Source organism: Gambusia affinis, linkage group LG09, assembly GCF_019740435.1.
Source record: "Gambusia affinis linkage group LG09, SWU_Gaff_1.0, whole genome shotgun sequence".
Taxonomy (NCBI): domain Eukaryota; kingdom Metazoa; phylum Chordata; class Actinopteri; order Cyprinodontiformes; family Poeciliidae; genus Gambusia; species Gambusia affinis.
Genome location: NC_057876.1, coordinates 20591235 through 20612817, shown reverse-complemented (window position 1 = coordinate 20612817; position 21583 = coordinate 20591235). Strand labels below are relative to the sequence as shown.

The 21583-nt window shown below is 36.0% G+C and overlaps 1 protein-coding gene across 2 annotated transcripts in view; it reads left to right on the top strand.

Annotated features, from left to right (window-relative positions):
* Positions 1-21583, top strand: part of glra4a (glycine receptor, alpha 4a) — a 48043-nt gene that overhangs the window by 7522 nt on the left and 18938 nt on the right. For both annotated transcript variants that reach the window (XM_044127175.1, XM_044127176.1), the window contains exon 2: positions 20734-20864. In XM_044127175.1, the coding sequence (XP_043983110.1) occupies positions 20734-20864 (131 nt within the window). The remainder of the gene's footprint in view (positions 1-20733; positions 20865-21583) is intronic.

Below are 21583 nucleotides of genomic sequence, written 5' to 3'. Positions count from 1 at the left end.
CTAATTGTCTCCACTTTCTTAAAAAACAGTTAACCTTATCATGCCGTCTGCTCATTCCTTTAGGAAAGTCTTTTTATATTCATCAAAAGTCCTTTAATTTTGCATTGTAAGAGTTTGTAGTGCTCAAAATAAGTTATTGCATCTTTCATTTAAACTAACCTCCATTCTTGGTTTTGTAGCAAATAGGATTTAGTGAAAAGGAAACTGTAACCACACCTATTTACTCTAAGAATAATCTTAATGATCAAAGCGCCTGACACAGATCGGCCCTTTGCTTCAATGAACATTATATTAGTGATTGGATTTATAGTGGAGATGACAGGTTAATGATAGGACTTGGTGTTAGGCTAACATCTCAGGCTAAGAACCGTGAGTGATTGTTTTCTGCCAAATATGATTTTCCTTTGTTTTTCGTACATGAACAGACTTTTTTTGTGGACCTTCAGTTGATCTTACCACACAGCAGCTGACTTAGATCATGTTAGTATCCAAAAACACAAAGAACATTGAAAAAATAATCTTCTCAAGTGTCAAATACCAGCAAATTGACTTTATTTACTCATATCCAAGGTTTAAATAGTTCACCAGCTCATGATTTGACAAGACAAAACATTACAAAAATATTACAGAAAACTAAGAATCCCAATATTTTCACTAATAGACGAAACAATTTTACAAACCACAAACTGCATTTTAAATAAGCTGTACGCAGTGTTCAATATTTTAGTAAAGATTTTATTTCTCTAAATATTGCTATTTCAATTTGGGCCTCATCAAAGGGAGGAAAATAAATGCAAAAGCAATTCGAACATCTCAAACTGTGATTTCTCTCAATTGAGTGTAAAATAATCCAGCTCAGGTTGTTCCTTTTAGATAGTTTAGACCCATATTCCTTGAAAAGGGCGAAATAGTCACTTAGCACCTAATTAGTCACCCAGTTCTGCTATTTTGTGTGGCAAAATTTTCTGGTACTTCCATCACACTGACTTCCTTTTCCTTCAACAACCTACAAAGATTAAACATCATAGGAAAAAATGATTCTCCAATATTGTCTTCCTCTAACATTTGCAAAAGTGATGTTCCCAATCCTGATGCAGCAGAACACTGTGAATTTCACACCATTAATCCTACAACACACACACACTAATCAGAAAAGCATCACACTTGCTTCCAAGACATGTCAGGAGTTGATGTTTCACAAAATTCCCTTTTTGTCTAATGTTCACTGGAAGACAACAAATAGTGTAACAGCAGCTTTACAGAACTTATGAAACATTCTTGTCCTGCTTTTTGTCATTTACTGCTTACCGCCATCAACTGGATGGAGATGTAATTCAGAAATTGATTTTGTCCTGTATATCTTCTAACTTTTAAAATAACTATATAATACACACACTTTAACGCTCACACACACATACATACTAAATCCTTTCAACTAACTGCCTTCACATTATGGTCTGTGTGTTTTAATTTCAGGCATTTATGGGATTTTTTTTCTTCTCTTCATTCTGCTTTCTGCAACCTCCTACACGTCTGTTCCTAAGTTGCTGTAATTACTGCACCTGCACCTGATCAGTGATTATCTTTGTTCTACATAAATACTTTCTGGTTTCCTTAATACTGTTTGTCAGTCCATAGTTTCTGATTCAGTTACCTGAAGGGAGTTGTTTCTCACCCTTTAATTTTCTAAATATTAGTTTAGATTTATGTTTTCTTACACACAGGTAAATCCTTAGTTGGGAAAAATGCATTATATTGTCTATATGTTCTTTCCACAGTGTTATTTTCATAAAAACAAGCTGCTGCCATTATAACTGAAAGCTCTGACGCGATGCATTGTGCATGACGTACATTTGCTTGGAAATCACATCAACGCATATTAAAACAGAAATGAGCACAAAACGGAAAATTAGTGCAAAGATGCTGATAAATACCCAAGTTAAATGATTAGAATATATAACTCTAATGTTGAAAAAATTTTATTTTTGCCTGAATCAGTTTAAGAAGATCACTGAATTTTACAGTTCTCCTTTGGGAGGATTAAACCTCATTGTTTTGGTTTAATCTCAGATCTCAATTAGAGTTAGAGCTCTGATAAAACCCACATTAGATCTGCTACCTCCCCAGCACTAATGAGAAATTAGACCAAGATGGTTAGTATGACGAGAAGGATTAGGATCCCTTCTCTCATGATAAGATAAAGAGATTAAAAGAAACAAGGGACTGCATACATTTAATCTCCATGTATCCAGCAGACAAAAGCGGCCTTAACACTTTGAATTGGCCTTGTCTCACTTTATTTAGCCCATTTCATATTATTTTTGGTCATTAATGTTGGTCTCTTTTTCTCATGGGGCTCAGCTTTTTCCAGTCGCATAGAATAAATCAAGTTCCAAGAAGGAAAATTGTCTTTCACGTTGGATAAAGTTGTTTTAGAACATGTTGTGAAAATTGTTTCCTCTCTGTGTTTTTGACGGTGGCAGTGTGTTCAGACCTTTTCGCAACAATGCATCCAGTCTTTGCAGAAAAGTTAAAACAGATCACAAGTACTAACATAAGCAACATTAGCCAGAATTTCTTACCCTTATTTAGTTGGTAAGTTATAGAGAATCATTTCTTTACCTTAAAATGAACCCAATACTATTTAACTTTCTTAACAGAAGGTATGAAAAGCACAAAAGCCAACTTTGCTGCCTGAATTTATGGTGGTCAGGGTAGCTGTGGCTACAATGTAGTAGTTTGCTACCATCACTGGGTTACTGTGTACTTGAATGGGTAATTGACTGAAAGTAGTGTAAAGGACTTTGGAGTCCTCTGGAATTAAGCACTGTAAAAGTACCTGCCATTTATTGTTTCTGCTTGTTTTTGATTATAATTTAACTTTTTACAGCTGCTCAAAATGTAGGAATGTTTCAATGAATGAAGGAGGAACAGAGCTGTGCAAGGCTTAAATCAGGGGTGTCAAACTGCAGTCCTCAAGGGCCGCTGTCCTGCAACTTTTAGATGTGCCTCCGCTGCACCACACCTGAATAGAATTAGGTCATTAGCAAGGCTGTGGAGAACTGGTCTACAGAAGGAGGAGGTAATTAAGCCATTTCATTCCAGTGTTTTGTACCTGTGGCACATCTAAAAACTGCAGGACACCGGCCCTTGAGGACTGGAGCTTGACACCCCTGGCTTAAATGATCAAGCAGAGTTTCTCAATACATTCACATTTTGTAAATTTTCTAAATTATTCTCCTCAAACACACATTTCTTGAATCTGAATATGCTCTTTTTAATCTACACATTGTTTTTTATTGTAAACTTTCCTTTACTGTACATTCTCTTCTAATTTTCTGTTTGAATGTTTTACCTTGTGTAAATCTGCATGCTTCCATTTGCTTTTCATTTGGTTGTTGGTACACCTGAATTTTCCCACTGAGGGACAATGAAGGATATTTCTATTCTATTTGTGCTACCGCTGCTGTGATGTGGAGTATTTTAATTAAACTGTGCAGACTACATTTCTCATGATTAATTTTTTGCTAGTTGTGCAAACCCCCCCAAAAAAATTAAAAGGAAAAAAAAAATAGAAAGTCAGGGGTAGGCAGTTCTTGTGATGATTATGTATGATGCATTTATGCAGAAGTACAACTTTGTGTGAAACCAAAACAATGTATCACTTGCTAAGCCTCGGTATCCAGGATTCAAAATATGTGACATAGTGGAAAGGTAATGCAATTAAGTTGACCTCTCCACTCCTGTTCTCTGGCGTTTGCAGATTAAAATGGCCACTTATTGACTAGAGCAGCACTTTAGCTCGGAGGTTCACAACCTACAATTAGAGGCCAGAAGTGGGGAACCATTATGAAACTCTCCATCATGTCATTATTTCTCCCCAAAGGGCCCATGTTGATAAAACTTCACATTCAGAAGGCAGAAAAAATATACTCTCTGAAAACCAATACACAGTTGGATGAGAAGAAATGACTTGTAGTCAGCAGGAGGTCTGCTCTAACTGGATAAAAACACCATCAACTGAGCCAGTGAATGACTGTTCAATAATCAGTAAGCAATTTTCTATCTCTGTGGTTTATTTGCCATTTATTTGCCAAATGTTGGAAAATAAAGGCAAGAGGTGACAGAAATTTATTTGTTTCCTCCATTTTAAGCTTATGTAACAAATTAGCAACTTTAAATTACTTTAAAGCTCAACTTTTCCAGCTGTTTATCAAACACCAAGTAAAATCTTTTAGTTTAGAAATTCTGACACCTCTATGTTCGTAATATGTATGTAATAGATATTAGTCATTTTCTATGGTATTAAATGAGAAATGTATATATTGTTTTGTATAGTTTTTGCTTAATTACTTCTGAGCATATTGTTGTTTCAAGAAATGATTAATTTTTAACTTAATTGGTTGACGACTACTTCAGCAATTATTTCATCAAAATTAATCAAATTAATTGTTTAAGCTCAACACTCCAAGTTTGTTTTTGATGAGTGAATAACATTACAACATAATACAAAGCACAAAAAAGTTGATTTTTGCATATCACCTTTCCTATATCTAAAAGATTTTCCGGTAACGTTTTATTTGCATGTATGTTGCATTAAATGTCCATTAGAAGTGTAAACTTTGCATTATTCGGCCGACAAGAACCCTTTTAATGCAAAGTTCTATTAAAATTAAAATCATTATTTACTGATGACAACATGACATGACAACAGTTGTAAACATTTATAAAGACTCCTTCATGTTCATGACAGATGTTAGGTCATGTTAATGACAGTGTCATGTCAGTCTTATGCTGATATGGTAAATAAAGTCTTACACATTTTCCTTTGTGAATCAACTACTGTGTGGTAAGAGCTAAATTGCAAGAGAAAAGGGTGATTAACATAGCAGCTTTGAATGTCAGGAAAATGTATTATCAGACTAGCTCAAGTTAGGTTTAGTTTACTGTTATGGTTTTGTTACAAATCCAAATTATATATTTGTAAAAACATCTTAGCTCAGATACAAAATAAAAAGTTTTATTTTCTATCTGCTTGTGCTATGGATATTAAATTATGACAGGAATTGTAGCCTAGTAAACCCAGTGAGAGCTATAAAAAAAAAGCCTCTGTGGTTCATGTAAAAATCGTGATCTGCTCAAACTTGCCACTTTTCAACATTCTGCTCACTTGCACAGAGGAAACAGAGGACTTGCTCCTGTCAGAAAATAAAATCCTAAACAACAAATTGTTCCACATCCTGTATTTTACCTCAGCCGAAGTCACGCATGAGCAGCGAAGCAGAATGCATTGGGTGGGAAAAGGGGGCTGGGAGTGGTGTTGAAGGGGGATTATAGCTGTGTTTGTCCGATAACATGCTGGTCGAGAGGTTTTCTCCTCGTTCAGTGGCGTCAAAGGAGGGCGGTCACAATGTGTAAGTCCTCTCTACACAAAGAATTACATTTTACATTCACCTTAAATCTCACACTTCACAGAAGTGTATAGAAAGAAAGCATAAAGCCTTGAGACGTTTCTGAGTGCTCCGCTGATTGCTAGTTGGACATCCTGTAGGTGCGCATTATCTGAGACTCTTTTGTATAAGTGGTGAATATTTCAGTCTTTCTATAGAGTGCCAAGCTGCTTCAAGGGTAAAACACTGCAGATCATGTATTTCCACAAATCCCCGCTCTGACCTCTGCATTACTGGCACACTCTTTTCTCCCCACATTAGCAGGATGACTTGTTGTCCTTGACTGGTGAAGCAGTATCAAACTGTAATATGCTTAAGTTTAGAAAAAGTTTGCTGAAGGAGAGCACATCAGTGTGAACTCGGAGAAGTGCTGTTGCTAATCCCTAAGGATGCTCTAAGTTGAAGTGAAGGATTTTTTTTTTTTAAATAACCCAGCTTTCACCGAGTGTGGTTTCTTAAAATAATTCCCGCAGAAGTCTTGTGGAGTAATTTTGGTGAAATGTTTAGACATTTGGTATTCTCTCTCAGTTTTAGCACACTGCTCATCATTTGAGCAAGAAAAATGGGATCTGCTCTCAAAGAATATCAGAACGCAATACTGGCTGAGTATTTATTATGCACACAGTGTCTTATTAAATTATTTCTTATAACCTTTGAACTTTTCCACAATTGATCATGTTGCAACCAGAAAGGATACATATATAAACCCCAGAGGTTTACAAATAAAACTCAGGGGCACCAGGTGAAGAGGGTATTTTCTCCAATGAAGCTCTCCAGACTTCAATTCTTGACCCCAAGCCATTTAATGCATATATTTCCCCTTTTTCTCTGCCCTTCTTCACATGTTAACCTAATGTTGATAGACATCAGCACTTCTACTTTAACTGCATCATCACTAGCATAATCTACTTCATGATATGGTAGCGAAAGTCTTGCTATTTTCAACATCATCTGTGTTTTACTTATTTTGATTTTAATACACTAAATAAATGTGGGTGTTTGCTTTTTTTTTATTAGTTTCCTTCGTCTTATGATCTTTTAACAATACTGTCTGTTTCCATTGCTCAACTTAACTTTAAAATTGGTCCTTAGATAGTGGCATCCTTTATTTATTTTTAGGTATTTGTAAAACCATTCAAACAGAAGTCTGATTGCAGTTGGACTTTATTAATAGTATGAACAACGATGCAAAAAAATTGTATTTGAGTACCAAGACCTGCTCAAAATATTACTCCAAAGTCAAGGTCACACTACTCAAACTCTTGAATTTCATCTTCATTTTCCCCCAAAATGTCATTTTGTCTCCAAGTAGTCACTTAAATCTAATTGTACAAATGTTGTGGATAATATGAACGTTAAGATTCTCAGATGGGAGCTCCAGTAATGTTTTATCTCCTTAATTTTGCTCTGAAACACATAGGAAGTAAATATTATTGGTGGTGCTAATTATCTTTGATTAAAAACCATGCAGAGGCTTCATGAGGCTTCATCTGGCCATCACTAACTTGTGATACGAATGGACAACAATCCAGACAGATTCGAAACTACAAAGGACTATGACCTGACAGAGATACAGAGACACTGGTGACATTAAATACAGAAGAGGTAATCAGAGAACGAGACACATCTGGGGACAATCAAAGGGAAGACAGGACAACACAGAGACTCGGAAGACACAGAAACTCAAAATAAACACACAGAAAAACACAGATCACGACAGTTACGACCAATTTTGGACATCTACAATGTCAAATAAAGGAAACTTCACAAGCACAAACAAAATCACCTTGAGACAGCAGTAAAATTTAATTATGTGCTTCTCTTAGTGGTGATTTCAAGGTCAGACAGTCAGTAATTTGAAGCTTTCATGATGTCACATTGAGAGGGCATATTGAGATGTGGAGGTTTGTCGCAGTTGAGGGAAAAATATTTTGGTAATATATGGCTTCTTTCAGGGTCATAACTCTCAAGGTTGTCTTGGTTTTGAAAGCATGACTTCATGCACATTTTACTAGTGTACCATCTCTTCGCTGTGTTCTCCCAGGCAACAGGCTCATCTCACGATCCTAACTCAGGATGATGGCTGGAAATGCCCTTTTTATTGTGCTAAGCTGTCAATTTGTGAGCACAGCCATTGATTCATGAAATATATTTCTTCTTAATGGAGATAAACTCAAAAAACGTGATGAATGAACAATGTTGAAGCATTACCAGGGTGACAGTTTAAATAAATGCAGTTGTTTTTATTATATTTTTCCAGATTGGAGTGTTTATGATTCAGAATATAAATTATTTGGGGGGGGGGATTTGCTTTTTTCTCTATAGTTGTGAGAAAAAGTAAAAAAGAAAAGGACAAGAGTGTCAAACAGGATTAGTTTGTAGTCCTCCTGCACTTGTTTTTTCCCCTAACAGGCTAAAGAATTACCATAGCCGTCTGCCTTTGTTCTTTGGAAAAACTGCAAGACATGCAATGCGTGTCCAGCACCCCAAGAGGCTCTTGTGAATAAGACATCACCCTGGAAAAAAAAGTGCACAAAGCAAATGGAGCGGTGCCTGAGTTGTCTCCTGGGCTCAGGCCTCGTAGGAAATCTCAGCCAGCCAGTCTCTCGCCTGCGGGTTTTCCACATCTCCGAGGATGAAAACATCAGGCCATTTTTTTTTTTACCTGCCATCAGCTTTGTGCTGTCACAGACTTGTTTACTGGGCCATAATCTGTGATTTGGGGGTTGACACTATCCAAACTGTTGTCAGCTCGGGATGCATTGAAAGGCGTCAGCACTGTATGAGTCTCACTACAAACAAACTGTGGAGTCTTTTTACTCCAGGTGTTCACTGACACACATTAAATGTTTTACGTTCAAAACGATATACAATCTCAGGCCGTTTTTATTGATTTTTAACTAGTGAGTGGCACAGAGTTTTCAGGCATAATGAAAGTTTATATTACATGAAATTCTCAGATTCACAAAGTAATGAACCTTGAGATTACTTTCTTGACTCCTGTTTTTTCCACTATAAATAGTAAACTTTAAATCTCCCTGCAGTCTGCCCCTTTCAAAACTTTTTAATTACTCCTCTTTCTTTCATTTCCTTCACTTTCAGCTTTTTGGGTTTTGCTTCTATAACGATTTGATGAAACTTATCTTAAATAAATTGAAAAAAAAAATGTCTAAGCCCTGAATTAAGTTTAAATTGGGTTATTATTTAAAGGGCTTAGTTTTCTTTGTGCTTTTAAAAGGGAATGATATGATTCTATTTGAAGCTTTTTCAGTCCTTTAATGAAAGTCGACTGTGCTAATTGAGTCGATTATAATTTTGGATAATCTCAATTTAATCTGCATGGGTTTGTCTACTAGGACTCTGGCAATGATATGGATCTTATTGCTGGTGCTTATGTTTGTTAATTTTTATGTTTCTTTAATAACAGTGTCAACAGGCAGTATACTCCACAACTATTAAAGTGTGGAAAAAAAACTTGAAAAAAATATATTTTGCTGCAGGTAGAAAAATCTCACAGTAGAGCAGCCACCCTTTAATATTGAGTCATGAAATAAGTTTTTTGTTACAAATCCCTCATGTCACAAATATTGGCACCTTCAACAGATACTGTAAAATTAAGGTACAATCTTCTTTTTACCTTTTTAATTAGTATAACTAGAAGCTTTTAATGAGCAATCCATTATTTCCTGTTTCCCTGAAGTATAATTATGAATTTACACAATTTATAAATTTTCTAGTCACTCTTCAAAATGAGAGACAAAAAACATGCCCTTCAAGTAAAGCAGCTGGATGTTTTGTCTTCACAATAACATTCTGAGCAGCGATTAAATACTGAACAACTGAAAATGTGTCAAATCAGGCTGGAGAAACGACTCTTATATAAATAGTTTTTATTTTGCAATACTTTGTCAATTACTTCAAGTCTTGTATTTAGATTTTTTCTTGAACATTAGTTCCTCTTTTATTATGGTAGTCTTTTATTCCTCTTTCCTGACAATTTTCATCCCTTCACTTTCTTCACATTTACACATTTGCATCCTCTAAAATTACTCTACAGTTTGGGAAAACCTAGAGGATGACGCTATTACTTTGGCCACTTCTGTTTGGGCAACTCACAATATCTGAGTTAAATGGAAGCACAAATGTTGGTATATTTCATGGCCACACAACATACACATTACTTTCTTGTGCAATACAGTTTAAAAGGCTGTTTTAACAAATACTAAAATGAAAACGTTCTCTCTTCCTATTTCTCAGTTCTGATATTAATCAAATAGAAAAAAAATATTGCAACCTACAAATGGCCAAAATTTTGTCTGATTTAATGTCAAATGTATGTTTGCAGAAGTGAAAACCTCAGACACATCAGCTTCATTTTCTTTCTCTTTCTTCGGCTTCATCAATTAACTTTGATGTTGCAGGGGTCAAATGGCTTGTGGCATTCTCCCCCAAATGAAGGATGACAGTTTACTGATTAATTTTTAGGCTCAATGGCAACAAACTCTCAATTTTATTCTAAGAACTGTGGACAAGTACACACACACACACAAAAAAAAAAAGCTGAAGAATGGTAATGCTAAGTAAGTAAACATTGAATTGGACGTTTGCACGCTTCAGAGAGTTTGTTTGCTAACAAACAAACCAGACAATTTGTTAACAGCTTGTCAGACTTATTGGATTAACTTCATTATAGACTGCTTGAATAATAATCCAAGGTTTTTTTTTTCTTTGCGTTTTAGTGTCAATGGGACAAACCTGTACATTAAGAGTACATTTGAAAGCTTTATTAACTTTAAATGGCCTAGTTGGGTGCATTTATGCTGAAGGCATGCCAATGTATTTATACAATCACCGCTGCTTAACACAGGCCTCCAAAATTATCCAAATTATCCAAAATTATCCAAATTCAAAATACAGTAATATCCAATAAATTTGATTATTTGCTTCATTGTACTTTCTGAAAATAACATTTAAGCAGGTATTAAACTCACTTTTCACTAAGCCATAGTTTTGCATTAAGATGTTTTATTAATCTGATACATTAGAATCTTAAAGGTTTTGGCTAACTAAGTGGAATATCATCAAAATTAACAGAACTAAACTCAAGTTTTTTTGCACATCTGTATATTGTGTTTCAATTAGCAAATAGTTATTGAAATAAATGAACTTCTCAATAATATTTAAAACACTGTTTTCTTCTTTATGAATTTAAACTTAAACCCTACAAAAAGAAAATCCTTCACCTCCCCCTAAACTATAGTACAGATTTCAAAATAAGATTGAGTCTTTAACTTCTACGAAAGCTCTGAGCCAGAATATTTCTTTATTTTCTTTTATTCACTGGGAAGGTTTAGATTGAACTTAGAGTTCTCAGTATGTTTTATGTTGTAAAATAAAAAATACACAACACTAAACCTTGTGTGAAACTCAAGCAAAGCTGCCAACGCTGTGAGCATTTTGAAACATTTTGCATAAGTCAGGTTCAAGTAGATCTTCCCACATTGCTGAGGAGGCACTTGGTGAGGGCATGGAGGTTCTTGGCCGAGTACTTCAAACTTCACTCTTTAAAGCCGAGGATGAAAAATAGGAAAGCAGTATTACTGTTTAAAGGACGCACAAAACGACAGTTGTCTATTGCAGCTTTTAATACATAGTCGTAGGAAATATGATCAATTGCAAATTATACAAAATGGCTGTGTCTCCCATGTAAGTACTATAACCTTTGGCATTCTCTGTCAGTTTTTGTTAGAGTTGGATAAGTGGTTCCAAATGTCTCTAAGGGAGACAAATAAATGGATTTTCTCTTTAAAGGAGACCTATCGTGCTTCCTTGAACAGGTTGGAATAGGTATGAAATATATTTCTAAAATTTTTTGCACAAAATCATGCTGAACTCAACGTTCCCACAAGCATTGTGAAAATGGCTGCAAACAGATGCACATCTATTCAACCGCAAATCTTTAAACAGCAGTAGTAGAGACTCCTGCACAACCAACAAGAAAGCAGCAAGTGGTTTCTGGATAGTAAGTCCACAGCAAAACACTTGTCTTTTCCAGCAGCCATTGTACACAGCAGCTCTGCATGGGTTGTTAGGTGATGGGCTGGGCTCACCTGGGGTTGCTGGGTAACGGCGCATTGCCCCTTAAATGTGACTTGACAAGTCAGCATTTTTGAAATGGCTCATTTCCAGACACCAAAAAACAGCTGAAAGGTTTTTTTTAGAAGCAGTTAAGACCCCCAAAAAAGTATGAAAATTTGCAAAATGTAAATATTGCATAGTAGGTCCCCTTTAAAAGCATTGAATACAACAGATGTAAAAACAACATTTGAGATTTTTTTCTGTGAATAAAAGTATTTTTCATTTTTATTTAGGTTATCTGATGTAAGGGGCCAAATGCTTTTTAACAGCACTGTACATCAGGCAGATTACTTGATTTATATGGTGAGTAAAAGGAGCAAACATTTCCTATATGTGCTTGTAGCAAATTGAAAACATAAATCATCATCTCCCCTAACCTTCTAATTACATTTTCAGAGTAGTATTGGACAGTAGTCTAAGTCGGTAAGAAGCCAGATGCAGAGATTTCCCTGCGGCCTTTGTATTTGGAGGAAGATCGGTGGGGTGTGAGGCAATGCTGAGAAAACCATGTGGTGCCACACCGAGCTGACAAAATGCTTGACACACGAAAAATGTGCACACATTTCTCTGGGCTACACCAAAACAACCTTTATGCACTGAAAAGCTGCTGCTTCTTGGATTAATACTTGTACCAACTACAAGTACAGCTGTCCAGTAAATACTGTACTTCTGCTATATTTGTAAGAGTTTTCAATTGCCTTTGTTTGAGGATAAAGCTGCAGTTCAGTTCAAGCAGCCACATTAAAGCAATCTTCTGCTGTCAGTATCTTCTCTCCTCTATCAAAAAGCCTGCTAGCTCTGTTTCAAAGAGACTGACAGGCGGCAGTCAGCGCTGATACCAGATCTTAGAAGTGAAAACGATGGCCTGAATACAGAGCGGCTTCAAGTGAAGTCTGTGAGGATGGCTAGGTCGGTGGAGGCTCTGCTCGATTCATCTCCCATGGGGGGTAAAGGTCAGTCCCTCAGGGTGATCACAGACTTCCTCTGCTGAAAAGCTTCAGTTAGTGATCCATCGCTTTCAGGAGAGCAGGTGAAGAACAGATTTTATATACAATTATGTTAAATTTCAATGCTAATCAGTCTTTGAGTAACAGTGGGATAAAATATCAATCTACCTTTGAGGGTTTAGAAACTGAAATTGCGGCAAAATAAAGTTATGAGAATGAATGAAAAGCGCTTATTATCCTCCACTTTACACACAGATTGAAGGATTGTTAAGAACTTAATGTGTTTAGGGTCTTTTTCACATAACATCTATTTCACTTTAGGATATTTTCAGGCAAATTGACAAAATCTTTAATTTGAGTCATAATCAGCAATGGTGGCAAATACAACTTATGATGCATAAAATATATTGTGTTGGAGCATGAAAGTTTACCGTACTTAAACTCAATCAGAAATTACTTTGAGCAATTTTGAGGACCTCCAAAATAGTATCTTATGTTTAGCTACATAAAAACAATTAGCTATGAAAAATAAACAATCCCAACATTTGAACTGGTATTGCTGATCTTCACACTGTTCAAATATATAGTTGCTGAAAAATAGGCAAAATGTGTACTACCAAATGAAACGTGATAACTTTTGAAAATAGTATTTAGTTTCTTGGGAAGCCAATTATATGTCCATCAACCTTTGTCAGAGGTGCCTTATTGGAGATTCACTGTACAGATTTTGCTATGAAGAAAAAAAATATATATATTCTGGAAAAACACCAAATTATGTATAAAAATACTTTGAAGAATAAAATTTCTTCTCTGCTTTGACTGAGTATGTTTTTGAGAATGGGAAAAAGTTGAAGAACAAACAAAAATGGTGGCCTCTTTAAATGTCTCCATGAGTAACAAGAAAGAAGAAACTATTGCAGAAAACATGTTGCATCTCAAGAATTACAATTTTGCATCAGCAAGTGATCACTTTTATTGACTTTAAGAGATAAACCTGCATCTAGTCTGATGTGCACATTCATCCCCTTTCTTAGTTTTTAAGAGATAGTTTCTACTTAGTGGAATTATTAGTTTCCTGCTTTACCAGATCAAAGCACATCTGAAAATGTATGGTTTAGTGTCGTCAAGACATTTAGTCTAAATCCAGGGAGGGCTGTTGGTGCGTTGAGCGGTAATTTAGAGTCAAGTCATTTGAACTTGACTTTTTGACATTTATACTTGTCCATAGTGGAGATTCAGTTTCTCAAATCAAAAGGAAGAACCTTTTTCAGAGATAAACTCAAAGCACAAAACTTTGTAAAGTGTGTGGGTGGAAGAGTTTGCTCTGTTGTGACATTGTTACAGCAACGAGAGGTTGGAGAAACTGCTGATCCTCTTTCTTCAGATTTAACACAGCGGGATGCGGACAGATAAACGAATTAAATCATAAACAGAAGGATATTATATTTCACACAAATATGGAATTCAGCTCACTAGACCAGAATTGATGAGAGTGCTAAAGATTAGTTAAGGCTGCATTGGAACAGCCTGGGGTGGTAGTTGGAGTTCAGAGTCATAGAAACATGAGCATAATTCTGTCATCGAGCCATGGCGCGCTGTGCCCCGGTTATCACTGCAGTATAAGCCTGGAAACATCCGTTTGTTAAGTTTTCTGTAGATGTCAAAGCTCAGTCACAAGATTAAAGATTGTAGTGCAAATTAGTTCACATGAGCGATGGCACAGAGTTGTTATTTACACTGGATTAATAAAAATCATGACACTCGAGTGTTCAAAATAGAGTGGTTTGATAAGAGTTGTGCTACAAGGTCAGCAAAAGTTCATGGGTGGAGAAGTTATTGTTTAGTGCTAAGAATATTAAACATAACGAGAACGGGGGAAATGGTTATGCAGCTGATGTTAAGCCACTATTTCATGTTCCAGTACTGGTGCTCAGAAGGCCATTGTTTTTTTCAGCAGTGGACACAGGTCAGCATGACACCTCTCTAATGTGAGCTGAGCTCATTTTTTGTTTTGCTAACTTTTATAACGTTTAACACACTTAACTTCCTCTAAATTTATTTTTCCAGATGAATTCAAATTTACTTGGTAGTTTTGTAAACTTTCAGTTTAATATAATTCAACATCTGTGTTGATGTTTCGGTTATCAACTAGGAATTTGTCAAGTAGTTGGATGTTTATACGCATGCTTTTATTTTGAAGTGGCTGTTTACATTCAATTTCTTTTGCTACAAGCTATTGAATTTAACAGCCTGAATGTTGCCATAAAAAATTATTTGCTATGGTCATTTTCAGTAAAAAAAAAAAAAAAAAAAAAAAAAGTTAATATTCCAAATAAACTATTTTCAAATTTGGGTGAAGTCAACTTTCTTCTTAAATATGATGGAAAAAATTGTATGTAAAACTTTCCTTCCTTCACCAACAAGTTGTATTATACTGGAGATTAATCAATAAGCATAACCACAGTCCACACAATACTCCCTTGTGGTATAGCTTAACAAACATAGTCTTACAGATAAAACCAAGACTTTGTTTTCACCTTTCTAATCCTTATTACTCTATTCAGTTTATGCTTGTTTACCACTATAAGTATTACAAAATAATTTTGCCTTGTTTTCTTTTAGTTTGTGTGTGATTGAGCCTATAAATAATAAACATGGCTTGAAACAGATGTCATATTGCGTCTGATTCTCTTTAAAAGTATAAACTTTTCATAACTTTGGTACTGTAGAAAATCATAGAAGTTTGAGCACCTCTAAACTGTATTATTTAAATGTAATTTATTAGCATTGTGGGCCAGAGTGTCTCTGAAGGTGCGCACGTGTGTGTGTGTGTGTGTAGGCATCACATCAGTCACAAAAAGAAATTTTAAATCTTCAAGAAAAAAAGACTTAAGATTCTCCACAATAAAAAAAGTTTCTGAGCTCTAACCGTGGTGTTTTTGAATAACAAGGTATTTTTCCAGGCTCATATTGAAACAGTCACCCATAATATTGTGTTGAAAGTAGAAATGTTCTTGCTTCCGTATGCAGCTGTATTTCACCTTTGATCCAGCTTGGCTTTTGTAACCCGGTAAATTCGCTCGTTAACGAGGCTGTGACAGTTTTAAACTTGCCATAAAATGGATGGAAAGAAATTAGTTGCACATTCTAGCCAGCAGTCTGGTGCAAATGCTCAAATAAAAAGGAATGCAGGGGAAGCAAAAGGTCAGGCTAATTAAATGTCAGCAGAGAACATCTTACTAAATGAATCCTTCATAGGACCAATAAACGTACTTATAGAGTATACAGAAAATCCTGTTGCAGATGACTTTGTAGCAAAACATTGTGAATCACTGCTTTTCATAAGTGTACCTTATATCAGGTCACCTTATCCACTGATAATAATCTGCTAGTGAGTTGGATCCAGTGGCTGCTTTGTATAAAGGACATGAAAGAGCTGAGGCCTAAAGTTCATTAGTGACCGCCACTCCAGCTGTTGAGGAAGGAACAATCGAGTTAAAGTAGTTTTTAAGGCTTGGTTGTTCTTGAGGATTCCTCAAGCAGCAGATAGATCTGCTTATGACTGAAAGGAAGGCAACATCCTTTTGCCTTCCTTCTCCTAAATTACCTACTTTGTTCATGGAAGTTTAGAAAAAGTAGTCAACAACTCAGAGGGAAGGGAGAAACCATCCCAGGATGTGTATACTTTTTGTGGGGTTTAGGATGGCTTCTGACACAGACCGAGGATGTTGTCAAGAGTTAAAAAGGTGCACTTTAAGGGTCTGAGGACTCAGCAGAAAGCAAGTCTCTAAGGTAGCTGAAGGCTCACTAGCAGAGAGACAACAGGACATTATTAGGCAGTCATGGTTTACAGGCCTCTTGATTGTGCTGCTCCAGTACATTGCGATGAAGGAGCCAAGCTCTCCATTTACCAGTTGAACTACATTTATACCCTTATCTGTGGTCAGGAGATATCTATCTTGACTGAAAGAATGAGATCCTGGATATAAGATGCTACATTCAGCCGTAGAGACGGTAAAGGATTTGATTCGAAGTGAACTTGCACTATGGCCACTGTTAGTTTGATTGAGTCTCCTCTCTTCAGAGATTTTCCAGGCATCTACCAATATGAGGAAACTCCAGGGCCCACCTGGAATCTGCTGTAGGGACCATAATATGTCTTAGAATGAGCTGGAGAGTTTCACTACAGAGAAGAAAGACTAGACAGAAGATATTCTTACTATGTAACCAACATTAAAGTAGTCCTATTAGAACTGCAAGATGCTGTTTGGAGAGGCAAAGCGGTCCTAGTGAGAAAGCAAAGAAAAAAGGAAAACTTGTTCCTGCTGGGGGTGAGAATTTTAGCTGTTGAACTCAAAAGGAAGAGTTTAGCATAAATAATCCCTGAATAGTTTTGCAAAAAATAGTCTTTATTGCTTCTTGAAGGTAGAAATCATTCACTGTAATCTTATCTATCTCCAACACTAACTGGACTGTCCATCACAGTATGAGACAAAGAGACAAAGGACAAACAACCAGGCACATGCACACTAATATTTAATGTGTATGTGATTGTGTTTTTGGACTGCCGCAGTACCCGGAGACAACTCATACGTTCAACAAGCAAACTCCATGCAGAAAGAAACAGGCCAGGTTTCCAAGCCAAACTTTCTTGTGCCATCCACGCCTCCACCATGCAGCCCAGAGTGACATTTTTACAAATCCATTATGACATCCATACATTTTCAACACATTTTCTCTGCTTTTTGACAGTCATGTTTCAAGCTGACATTCACATAAGTCTGATTTTACACTGCAGCTCACACATTTCTAACTTGTTAATACAGGCTGGCAGTCTCCATTAACAAAAGATCAGAAGGGTATTTTTAGAGAAGTGGAGAGCCAACAAAATACTGTAAGATTCATTATTTTTCAGTCCAGAAGAGTTTAATAGATGGCATACTGCCAGAGAAGGTTTCCATATCCCTCCATCTCCCTGTGCAACTTTGTTTGTACTAGAGCAAGTAAGAAATAAAAGCATAAATAAAAGGCTGTTTAACTACAAATTAGAAAACCTGTTTGAGATAATCAAACTATTCCAAATTATTTGATGTTCATCATTTTACAGTTAATGAAGGGGACAAAACATATTTATAATTTTTAGTAAAAACCTAAAACTGAAAAATTTTCTTTTCCATATAATGAGCCTGTTTAAATTTGTTTGTAGATGTTTTCCATGCACAGCAGTTTTTCCTCAAAGATCAAGAAATGTTCTTCCCTCTCTTGGAGCGCATGCTGCATACTGAGAATAAACACTGGTGAGAGAGACTGGAAAGTGTTTTGGAAAGTGGATTTGTAAAACATTACTGGATAAAGAACGAATAACAGAAAAGCAAATAACTGGTCGACAGAAAACTTAATTTACCAAAGGTAGTAACTAGCTGTCAAATGCGATAAATTACCTCCTGATGAGTCATGACCAGTATTAGGTCCCCATAGATACAAAACACAAACAGAACAAAAGAGCTCATTAATGTAACTAAAAATAATGTAGCAAAATATCATCAGTACTGATGTATTTTTCATGAATTTGCAATTATTCACATCAGATGTCACTGAACTTTGTCCTACTGCAACATTTGAAACTTTTATTCCAGGATGAAGAATTACAATCAAAACTCAATGTATCTCTGCAGCCGTGATATTATTTTAGATAGAGAAATACAATAAACTTGAATGAAAAATGAATGAGCTGTTCTCTCCTTGACTCAGTTTGCAAAATACTATCTGGTCCTGTGTCAGAGATGACTAAGTGTATCCAGAAGTGAAGCTCTTGCTGAGGGTGTGTCTGAATGACCTGTGTGCAAATCTGAATTTCCAAATCCTTTCTGGAAATTGTAGGTTGCTTTGAAAGGAGAAGAAAATGGCGGCCGCGCTGGATGCCTGAAATCCTGCAGCTGTACAATCGATGATATTTTGATTATTGGAAATGTTGGATTTCCAATAATCAAAATCCAATATTTTGATTATTGGAATCGAGATATGGGCTAGTGATGAAGTTTGCAATATTCATTTACTGCACTTTGCAAATATCTTAAAACTCTTTAAACAATTTCACATTTTACTATGTAGATTACAAATTCAGCAAATTTTATTACCTTTTATGCAACAGAACAACAAAGAAGAGCATATAACCATAAAACATCAGGTAAACTATGAATATTCAAAAATGTTCATAAGCTGAGAAGTTTTGTCTGGTTTGATCAAAGTATTCTGGTTTAAGCTTTATTCATCTCAGAAAGCAATCAATACACTGTTTAAAAATGGAAAGCGTATAATCCAAATGCAAACCTACCAAGACTGAAGTCTCCAGCTAAACTGGCAGCGAGGGCACAGAGAGCATTAATCAAAGTAACAAATATCAGGCCTCTGGTAACTGTGGAGGAGCTGGAGAGATCCACAACTCAGGTGGAAGAATCTCAAGGACTACTTTTAGTTATTTAGTCCTCTAACCTCTATGGAAGTCATAAGATGTCCTGATTGTAGTTGTCATTAAATTATCCGTTTCCCCATCCTCCCGCATTCATTTTCTCTGTATTAGGATTCTTGGCAACTTTCATTATGACAAAAAAAGAAACTGTTCCACTTTTTCTTGTATTGCATACAATATCAATAAAATTAACTGCAGTTTGTGGTTGTAATGTGGGAAAATGAGAAAATGTTTCAGGGATATTAACATTTTTGCAAGGCTGTAAAGTTGGTTTCTTGGAAAACAACAAAAACCTATTTGAAAGTAATTAAAAAATATATTGAATACTGCTTTTTTCAGTACCTCTAAAAATATCTCTACTGTTCTTGAAATTGAGCTTGTATAATTATCCCAATTTAAAGAAAATGGGGTGACTTGGACTGTTAATTGCATTTTTTTTTTTGCTATTTTTACACAAATATCTCCATTGTTTTTTTCCCAAACTAAACTACTGACAGCTCCACTTGCAAAATGGTGGAATTGGCATTTTTTATATTTACTGCATAGTGACAATAAATCCTCACCAATAATGAGTGAAGTGATATAAACAAGCCGGTTAGGAATGATGAGGTAATGAGACATGTCCTGAGTTTGAATTTCTATTTGCAGCCTAAACTACAAGGCACAAATATATCATGATGTCAATCCAGCATCTCTGTGACCTGAAATATTCTCCACAAAGACCTCCAGCCTGTAGTCCCTGACTGTGCAGTTTATGTGAGTGTAGATAGAGCTAAGAGGTCCTAAGATTGATGGATCAGAAACTGGCTCCACACACACTCCCAGGAACATGGTACATCAGCAAATCTGCCTTGGGATTGAACCTGCCATCTCTACTACAGAGCTTTAGATCAAGACAGATTGTGAACTATTTACAGTTGTATCAAAATCATGCGGTGCAACATGCTGAGCTATAGCTGGGGCCAAACTGAAATCTAATCCATTATGATCCAGGATTTCGTTCTTTATCTTTACCTTTGCCTTTTAACAGTTTTCTTCCACTTCCTTCCTCTTCTCAATTTCACTCCTGCCTGTTGGTAATTCCTGTCAGTGGTTGTCTAAGCCTCTCTGGAGCTCCAATCAACTCGTTCCTCTCCCCTGTGTGACGTTCATAGCATTACAATTGAGCCATCGTTCTGTCAGACTTACCCCTGCTAAGGCAGCAGCAGTGGGAATCACAGGAAAGGGACAAGTTTACCTCAACTTCTCTGTTCCTGCCCTGTATTTGTAGCCTAACAAGTGCAATGAGACACAGACATCATGCAACAGAGTTAAATTGTTCTTTACCAACTCATTTGATCTAATTTTCAATCCCATTTCTCTAATGCTGGATTATTTTTTTAGCAGATTTGCTGATTGTCATTTTGTTGGATTATTTTCACACTACTTAATGCTACATCAGAACTAGGGGTGTAAACTATTAATTGACTATTGATTAATTGTCGATTAATGGTTAATTAGTTCAAAATGAGTTCCAAGTAAAAACACATCATAAAAACAACAACAACAACAACAAAAAAGACAGTGACAATATAGAGTGACCTGGTCAAAATTTAGAAATTTGTACCTGAACCCTGACAAAAAAAGAAGTTCAAAGGGTGTAAATATGTTTGTGAGGCACTTAAAACACTTACTTTGTAGAGTTTTTTAATTACTCACTCTGCTTGTTACTTGTCCTTTTGTCTTTCAGATTGAGCTCCTGTAAGGAGGAGACAAAGCCCCCCGGCGGGGCCGGACCACAGCTTTCACCTTCTGACTTCCTGGACAAGCTCATGGGGAGAACGTCAGGATACGATGCACGCATCCGACCCAACTTCAAAGGTGCAGTGTATGCACCGGCATATTATCACAACAACCATCAATAAAATCCAAAAACAAACACATGAAAACAAGATAAATACCTGCAAACACTCTGCAGTGAAAGCATTACTTTTGTTTCTCATTGTTTTCCATCAACAGTAATCATAAATATCTGGTTCATGATGATGCAGTTATGGAGCAACTTTCTCTCAATGTTCTGAAAGCTATTTGGCTTTAATCAATTTGGCCTCTATGCTACTCCTCTTGGGCTTGCTTTTGTATTTGGCATGGAGTAAAATTAATTCGCTCACTGTAATGTACCCAATATGTATTTTGAAAGGTGAAAATAGTGGTAACTATGCATCTTTCTCCAAACAAAATCATTGTTTTAAGTAGAAATGCACCAATCTGACAAAATTATTTGTTTCTAATTTTTGTTTGAAGCACTATGACATTCTCCACCTCAAGTGTGTGAAGTTTGTTTTAATTGAAAAATTAAAGGTGACAAGCGTTGACCATAAAACAAATGTATTAGTTTTTTTCAGAGGCAAGAGTTTTGAATCCAACAGAAAGCAATGCTATTCATCCACCAAAGTCCCTAAACTCCTACCACAGAAAATGTGGTTTGTGGATATATTTGGATGCTGAAAAAAAGAGGTAAATGTCAGGTTTTTTTAATGGGTTTCAAAAACAGGAACAAAACAGATTTTATTTTATCTTATCTGCTGATGACCAGTCAG